This window comes from Zea mays, chromosome 1, assembly GCF_902167145.1.
Source record: "Zea mays cultivar B73 chromosome 1, Zm-B73-REFERENCE-NAM-5.0, whole genome shotgun sequence".
NCBI lineage: Eukaryota > Viridiplantae > Streptophyta > Magnoliopsida > Poales > Poaceae > Zea > Zea mays.
Window position 1 is genome coordinate 147,642,398 of NC_050096.1, and position 9,364 is coordinate 147,651,761.

At 41.1% G+C, this 9,364-nt stretch overlaps 1 protein-coding gene across 1 annotated transcript; it reads left to right on the plus strand.

Moving 5' to 3' along the window:
- The first annotated feature begins 298 nt into the window (after nt 1-298).
- LOC100278060 (uncharacterized) lies at nt 299-8,039 on the plus strand. The gene is made up of 4 exons (NM_001354132.1): nt 299-1,145; nt 1,796-2,199; nt 7,218-7,316; nt 7,400-8,039. The coding sequence occupies exons 1-4, from the start codon at nt 483-485 to the stop codon at nt 7,629-7,631; spliced, it is 1,398 nt and encodes a 465-aa protein (NP_001341061.1). The 5' UTR covers nt 299-482; the 3' UTR covers nt 7,632-8,039.
- Nucleotides 8,040-9,364: the final 1,325 nt, after the last annotated feature.

Below are 9,364 nucleotides of genomic sequence, written 5' to 3' on the forward strand. Positions count from 1 at the left end.
AGGTAATACCATATTTTTAGTAATATCATAGTATTTTATTCTATAATGTGTTTGATTATATTACTGAAAACTATGTTTTCAAAATCATAGTATTCTATATGCCATAGTATTTTTATGGCATAACTATGTTTACAATGTGCATCCAAATAATGTTTCTTAAAACTATAGTATTTTTAAAGTTGGTTAAAATCATAATATTATTATGACAACTACAAAATATAGTATTGTAAAATTATAATTTTAAGGAAAATTGTTGTCAAACAAGCCCTTATTTCTACCGCCTTTCCCGCCGTGGCCTATCCGCGTCGCAAAATTTCCCGCCATCCGTCGCAGTTCCAGTGTCCCACCGCCTCGCATCCAAACAACTTTACCCAACCGCCGCCCTCAATCTGCACTCATCCACTACATTCTTCTCTTCCTCCACACGACCCCACCCAACCAAGCCGCCTCGAACAGTTTCCAGAATACTACATCCCACCAACATGGCGTCGCCGCCGCCGGGTGCCGGGCTTACTGAGTATGAGCGCCGCCGCGAGGAGAACATCCGCCGCAACGAGACTATCCTCGCCGCGCTCCGTCGCAAGGCCGCCGAGCTCTCTGCCTCCTTCATCCCCACGGCTTCCTCTCCCAAGCGCCCCAAGAAGCAGCATCCCCTCGCGAGAACGACCAGCCCCGTCGTCCTCCGCCGCTCCTTGCGCACCCGCGGCATCCCCGCCGGCGAATCCTCCGCTTGTGACGGCGCTAACACCTCGCTAAATACGCCGCCGTCCCCGACGAAGCCCCGCAGCACACGGTTCTCATCCTCCCTCGCCTCGGCCCTGCGAGACGCCACCGCCGCAGAGCCGTCGCCATCGGTCAAAAGCTGGATCGGTGCGCCTGACGGGTTCGACCCCTGTAGGGAGCTGGTGCTACGGCCCGTGGACGTGAGGAAGGTGGTGCCGGGCCGGATATTGTCCTTGCGAATCCTGCCGCTGTCCGACCGGACTGTGGTGGTTGCCGGGAACGTGCACGGGCATATTGGGTTCTGGGATGTGGATCGTCTCGTGGAGGATGAGGATGGTGATGGTGTAGACGGGGTATTCGAGTATTTTCCTCACAGGGGGTCTGTAGGGGGCATTGTGATGCACCCCGCTATGTTGCATAAGGTGATTGTTTCTTCTTTGTCACTTCTGGATATATGTATAAATTACTATCTATTTTGTTATTTCGATTTTTGTTTGTGGATTCAACATTGCTGCATTTGTTTGAACATTTGGTACCGTGCAGCAACTTAGATTACCTGAAATAGCTAAACTGATGGATAAGTGGGGTTCTATCATATAATTAGGCACGTCAAGATTTGAGAAAAGGTCTGTGGGCTTTGAACTATATAGTATAGCAATGTTCTACCTCATGGACTGAGGGAGAAAGGCAAGGGAAACCTAGGAAAGAGGATAAAGCAAGACAAAATGTCCTTTTAGATTGTAGCAGTGATATATGCCTCAAGGAAGTTTAATAACCATTGGCAGCAAATCATCCTCTATTGTGCAATCTAAAGTACAACTCCTTTTTCCTAAAAATATTCAATATGGATGTAAAGCTGGTGCTAAAAATGTAACTGAGTTCAATGCAATCATCCAAATCTGTCTAGTTTAATTTTGAGTGTTGGCCATCATATATAGCTTCTCACAAAACAGATGATAGATTAGGGAAATAATACTGGCATGATTATAGGAAACTACAGTTTTGCTATATTATATCTTTTATTATTTTAGGGGTTGCTGATTCTGCTATCTATGATAAATTGGGATTGCAGATTTACAGCTCTAGTTATCATGGTGAAATTTGTCTCATGGATGTTGAGAAAGAGAACTTTAATACAGTCTACTTGTGTGACTATCCCATTTTCTCGCTTTGTCAAGCACCAAATAGTCCAAGCTCTCTATATTTTGCCGAGGGAAATGAATTAAAACTTTTTGATGAAAGGATGGGCAAGGTACCAACTACATGGAGTTTACATGATCATAGAATCAACTCGATAGATTTTCGTCCAGAGAACCCATATATATTTGCCACAAGCTCGACAGATCGAACAGTTTGCATATGGGACATAAGAAGGATGAAAAAGAAGGGTTCTGAGAGCTTAAAAGTTTTGGAATACAACAAATCCATTCAGTCAGCTTATTTCTCACCCAGTGGAAATATGCTTGCAACAACCAGGTGCTCATTTTTCCTAACCATTTATATGTGCTATTTTGGCTGGCAATATTATGATTCATTTTTGTCCCTTTGTAAAAAGGATCAACCTGTTTGGTTTAACAATGAAGTGATGAACATGTATCTTCAACTGAGCCAGTATACCATGGCTAAAAGCATATGCCACATATCATCGGCACATGTAGTCTTATTTGCCTAGTCAAACACCTGCATCTGAGTTAGAGTATCATGAATGTCAGATTTGTGTGGCATTCCCCATGTCCAATCATAATTTGATGACTCGAACACTCAAGTCGATGTCACATTCCTCTCATTCCATGTCTGTGTAACACTGGTGCTGATGCACTGCTTGTTTTCAATTGTTAGCTCAATGACCTTATCTTCACAACGTCTGTCAGCTTTAGCCTTGTGATTTTTAGTCTATAATGTATCATGAGACCTCTAGCTTGGGTCCAGGATTACTTGGCAAGAGTAGTACACTTCAGTTATTGACAAAATACATTATGCATTTGCTAAGCTACCATATATACATTATGCATTTGCTAAGCTACCACATTTAATGGCTGCACATGGCAGATCTATTGCTTCGAACTATATAATAGGAAGAACTTTTTTCTTGAACTTCTATTTTATTTCTCTCAATAACCCTTGCCTAGTTTAATGGATGGACTCTATTAGGTACTTGTTAAAATTCTGAAAAGAACAACAACAGGATAGCACAATCAAATTAAATCCTTCTTCTCGCCAAAGGGAAGATGCGAAATAGGTTTATAGTTGTTCTTTCCAAGTATGTGTAATACATTGTGATGCGAGAATTCTATGTCATGCAATTCGTTACAACTCTGAAGCTTATGAATTTTAACGCACGCATATGTGTGTGTATATGTATGTATGTGTCTCTCTCTCTATAAAATTATGCTGTAGGGGTTTACCCTACAGCCTTTCTCCTTCAACAAATAATGTCATTTTGCTACATAGATGTGTTTGGTATGTCTTGTCTTTGTAGGTGCTCACTGAATCTTTTCTCCTCCAAAGCCCTTTCTTTTGGTGTCGAAGCTTTAACCTTCATATCATCTGCCTCCCACATCTTTGGTTTGTCTGTATGTTTTGGAGGTCTTCAAGGAGATCTTATGGCCCTGGTTGATAACCTTGTGCTGAAAAACAATCTAAACATGAATTTCATCAATTTGGACTTTTGACCAAAGACCTTCCTAACAGACTCCATCAGAGTGATGCCTGTAAAATATTTCTCTTTGACGAGTAGTTGAAATAAAAGTAGTAGTACATCAATGCTCTTCTCAAAATTAACAAGAACATGCATTGCACATATTTCACTGAGAAAAAAAGGGGAACACAACAAAAGGTCAAAGAATCCAAATTATAGCATTAATCATGGTTGTTATGGCGGTAAGGCGATCTATGACGGTCTAGAACCTTTTTATCCTTTAAGCACCTAAGGCGTAAGGTGACTTCATAAACATATAAGACGAATAAAAGCATAGAAAAACAATATAATAAATAGATGATAAAGGTCATAATGGGTAGATTATAGGTAGATAGATCATATAGTTGATATAGGAAATTGGTCCTAATGCATAGCATAGTTCACAAAATAATAGAGTTTTGCACCAGTGCACTCTAATGCATAGTTCACAAACTAACAAGTCCACAAACACATGACAACATTAATTTCAAATTCTCAACCCTTAAGTCCTCCAACTATGCAAATTTATTTATCCAACAAGTCATTGTTTGTATTGATAAGGAAATCTTTACCACCATCTTCTTTGTCGAAGGGATCTTCGTCTTGACTATCAACATCTTCATCACCATTCACTATCTCATTATCATCCCCTTCTCCCATACTTGAATCATCTTCCTCTTCTCTGTGTCAACTTTATCCTCCACTTGTTGCACCCTCCTTGTGTAGTACAATTGTTGACCATGAGCTTTCTTAGGGAGGTTACAACCTTGAAGATAAGTTGATGCACCAATAGCATCGTCAAAATGATCCCATGCAATGCCATCATGGCCTTCAATTTCATTGGTTTGTTTGGATGATGCATTAACTCATTTATTGTCCTAATCAAACTCATCCAACATTAATGGATCATAACCTTTGGTCCCCTTCTCACGCCTCTTTTGAAATCTAGTGGCCATCTTCTTATTGTAGGACACATATACCAAGTCATTCAACTTCTGGTGTAACAGCCGGTTTCTTTTCTTGATATGCCTCTATATAACATTGAAAGACCATAAGGCTAACCAAACAATATGAGGCACAAATTTTCTTGTGCATTACATAAGTTTCTAGTGAACTTACAAATTCAAAGGCGCTCTAATTGCGCTCACGACCGGTAGAAGCACAAAGGCTAATGATTTGCCTAGCAAACTCATGTAGCTCCATGCATTTGGCACCATATGCAAGCTACCAATCAGTTAGAAGTAACATTGTAAGTTTATAACTGTTTAGAGGAGTACAAAATTAAAATAGGCTTGCTGCAATTTTAAATTACATGGATTTCCTGTTTCTGCATGTTGGATTGCCATCTTATTTGCAAAATTATCTCTTTATTCTCATATAAAACCACTATCTAAAAGAGCAGAATCTTCCACCATCTTATTTTTCAACCACTCGAAGCACCTTTAGTAGTGGTAGTAAAGCTCTACTGCAATCCTTCCCTTGGCTCCAATATCCCACGGAAAGAACAATTTCAGTTGCTTTTTTCCTTTATCTTCCCTAACTTGTTTGTATCCACAAATGTAAATAGGCTTCCCAATGCAGCTCTATGTTTGTTCAAACTTGTCAATGTTAGAAATGCAGTAGCAAACCTAGTAGTAGCTTGTCTTGTAATATCTACCCCTCCTGTTTTCTCCCTCATCAAACTAAGGAGCCTCAAATGCCTATAAATAAATGGTGCTAGATGGCGGGCTTGTGTAAATAGGCTTTTTTAGATTCCTTCAACTTTTTCAAGTCTTTCAACATAAGGTCCAAGCAATGTGCAGCACAAGGAGTCCTAAAAAGTGCAGGAATCCTCTCCATTAGAAGTTTGCATGTAGCATTGTAGTTGGCACCATTGTTAGTAACCACTTGAACAACGTATTATTTCCAATTTTCTATTTGAACTCCAAAAGGTTGGCAAGCATTTGTGCGTCATGCACCTCATTAGAAGATCAACCGACTCCAAGAAGAAAGTCCCTTCGAGACTATTGACAAGAAAGTTGATCAAATGACAACCTCTCCTATCTGTCTACCCATTGAACATAAGGCTGCAGCCATATACCTTCCATGCTACGTCATGCTTGGCCTTGTCATTGTCAATCTTCTTAACCTTGTCAAGCAAAAGCTCTCGCAACTCATGATAACTAGGAGGCTTGAACCCTGAACCATATTGTGCAATTGCTTCCACAGCTCTCCAATTGTCATGAGTTTGCAACATTGAAGGGAATTCCACACTCATAAAACAACCTGACTATCTCAAGATTAACAACTCTTTGTTTTTTCTTTCTCATATAAGATTGGATGCTTGTTTGAGAAGGTCCATTTGAGTGTCTTTGCTCTACAACCTCATGTGGTGTCATCCGCATCTTGGTACTAATTGATCTATGATCTGTAACCTTGAAAGACAAAGCACTTTGCCTTATTTTAGCTGCTGTCCCTGAACTTGCCACAGGCTTGCTCTTGCTCCTCTGATCCCCCTCCATCTCACATCATTTGTAGCTTCATGCTCATCTACCGGAATGGGCTGGCCCCTCTTATTTTTCTTCAAAGCAGCATCCATCTTCTTCATGATAGCTCAGTAGTTCTGTTACACTTTACCACATCACTGTATCATCCTGCAAGATGTTCCTTGTATCTCTTAATCCCACCAGATATCCTTTTCTTACATAAAGAGCACCACACCCAATCTCGATTTTCAATGACATCCCAATACCCATACTTCCAACCACTTAATTTTGGATCTGCCATGGGATCATATTCAGTTGCCTGAGGACAACCTGTTTTAGTTGTTTTTATTGGTTACTGCTCATCACTTGTCATGTCCGCCTATTGAAGCAGTCAAGCACTAAACTACTGAAGCATGCACAAAGCCACAGACCAGAAAGATAGAGCCATAGAAGGATAGCAGAGGGCAGAGCCGTCCTGGCATATCAAGTCAGGCGCCGTCGGCCAATGATGCTGGTGGACATAATCAACGGTGGGTGGCTGGGTGCACGGCAGATGGATGGCGCTGGCGACTGGGTGTGTGGCAGTATAGCAGATGGACGGCGCATCGGGCTGGAGGATGGACGAGCGGCCACAACGGCCCGTAGACGAGCAACGACTGAGCTCTTGCGTGCGCGAGGCGGTGTTTGGGCAGCCACAGTGAGGTAAGTGTGTGGGCAAGGTGATGTGTCGATGGAGTCTGACGGAGTCAAATGAAATAGGCTGTTTGATCTAGGGTTATTGGGTGCTTGCTCAGTTCCTATGGCGCTCAAATCTTTCGCCTAATCACCCACAGGCACCTTAGCCATGCCTCATGAACGCCATGGACTATTCAAGGACACCATCGTCTTAAGGTCTAAGACGTCTGCTATGGCGTCCTAGCTGCAGCGCTTTACCGCTTAAGCGATGCTTAGAAGACGCCATAACAACCATGGCATTTACAAGCAGGGGCAGTGGCCCAGCCAGACAAGCATTTCTAAATTATTATAGATGTTATTGGTATAATATGTGGTTGCAAATCAGAGCTTTAACACGCTCTATTAAGGTTTATATGCCTTTTATTAACCTTTTGTAGCGTATAAAATCAACACTCATCAATTAACTATTAGTGTAATTGTCTTGCTGAAGTTGCTAAAGAATGAGGGGATGCATATGTTTTCTTATGCGTGTCTATTAATGTGGTCCACCGTAGTTTCTGTGCCCTTAGCACCTCAACTTGTCTCATGCAAGCACTCACAGGTCTGTATTGACACAAATCACATGCTTTTATTGTTACATTGAATGGTCTTATACTTATTGTTATTACTATTTGCAGCCTTGATGACACTGTCCGAATTTTTGACATCGATAACTTCGATGATTCATGTACTCTTAAGCATGATAACAGGACAGGCAGATGGCTGTCCACATTCAAGTATGAGTTTCATGCCTTGTCGCATTCTTTAGTGAGTAACCCATCATTATTTTCCGTGATGAAACTTAAATCCATGCTTGCAGGGCAATCTGGAGCTGGAATGACAGCAATCTATTTGTTGGGAGCATGAAAAGAGCAATAGATGTTATCTCAGTTGATCGCAGACAGAAGAGCATCTCAGCTTCGTACATGGCATTTCTTGAGAGTGAACACATGACAGCCATCCCATGCCGCTTTACGCTGCACCCGTGCAAAGTTGGCCATCTGGCTGGTGCAAGCTCTAGTGGTAAGGTGTTTCTCTGGACCAGAGCTTGAAGCAGGCTGATCATCGACTGACTGGGATGTCCTCGGCCTGTTGCTGGCCCTGTCCTGCCCAAGTTCCTGACCACGGAGATCCTCATCTCGCGGTTCTGTACTAATGATCGTTAGCATTATCCTGCTTTTAATGTATAAGGGCTAGTTTGAGAACTCTATTTTTTCAAGGGATTTCTGTTTTTTTAATAGAAAATGAACTAATTTCTATTGGAAAAATAAAAAAAATCCCTTAAAAAAATGAGGTGGCTAAACTAGCCCTAATAGTTTGCACTGCATAACCATTTGGTATCGTGATGCATGTGGTTGTTCGGTCCAGTAGAATTAGAAATTAGTTTTCTAAACCAATGTTAGATCAGGATTGTTATGAAAAATGTTTGATAAGGTTGTTAATTTGCTATGTTTGAGGTTATATATTAGGTTGTTTGGATAACACGAGCAAAAACGAGTACATCGTCTCTAAACAACAATGCGTTTTAATTCGATATATCGAAACAATTTGAAACTAAGTAACCTTACCAATCATCTAATCGAGTTGACATTAAAATCCACCTACTTGATGTGTGTTGGCGTTGATCTGGACGTCAATCACTGTGAGGAGTATCGGTGATGGTGCTCTCTACAGCGGCACGGATGGTCCGTGGCTTAAGATTGGTCAGTCTGTGACATGTGGTAGGAGCGAAGTCTTCTCTGCGTTGAGTCGGACGGTCCACGTGTGTGGAGGCGGTGACGTTTGCCAGTAGCACTGCATCTGACCTCTTGGGAGGGTTCCCGTCAGGGACGAGAGATCACAGGGTTTGTCTTGGAATCAACAGGCCACCTAAGACGCCTCCAGATAACGTAGAGTCGAATAGAGGTGAAGATTGAGGTGAAGAAGACTACGTTACTATCTACTAACGCAAAAAGTAAAGGAACACAATGATTCGATTGTTGATATTTCAATTGGCCTTACCCCTTTAAATATATAAGGGGAAGGTCCGGACCCTTTTATAGGCGTTCTCCAAAAACTCCCATAAGTTTAGAGATAAGTTTAGAGGGATAAACACGTGTAAAGATAGGAGCTTAATCCGCCTGATTTGATCTAATCACGGACTGTCCGGGCCTTAGGGCCAGACCATCCAGCCGTGCCTAGTGCCACAAAATAGTGCTCGACAGATGCTCCCTGTCTTTTGGAGAAGCTAAGCAAAACAAAAGCAATGGTGCAGGCTGGAAACAACTCGATATGACGACATTGGTTCTTCTAAGCATCTTGCCACATACTAGGGTGATATTGCTTCAAGAAATGATTATTCAGTGCCTTGGGTAGGTCCTTACCTTGCAAACTTTGCAAAAGTAACATCCAAAATCCTGAATTTAGAGTTCGTAAAATCTTTCTACAAGAAACCAAAGTAAAGTGTCCCTAATGAATAATTATGCTTTGGAATTCACCCTTTCTAATATTAAAACATTGTTGGTTAGAACAAAATAGAAACAGAGAGATAGTTTGAGTTTCAAGAAATAAATGAAAAAGAGTTTCAATGTACTATTCCCTTCAAGGACTATATAAACTATTCTTTTTTAAGTTAAAGTAACTTTTAAAACTATGCATCATGCTGATTTTTTCTATACATTTGAAACTATGTTTGGATCCAAAATAGATTTGAAGAAGTAGGTTATATTGAAATTGAGAAATTAAAACAGAAAAGAAAACGAAATATAAAGCTTACCTGCTTACCTGGGCCGAATCTAAACCACCG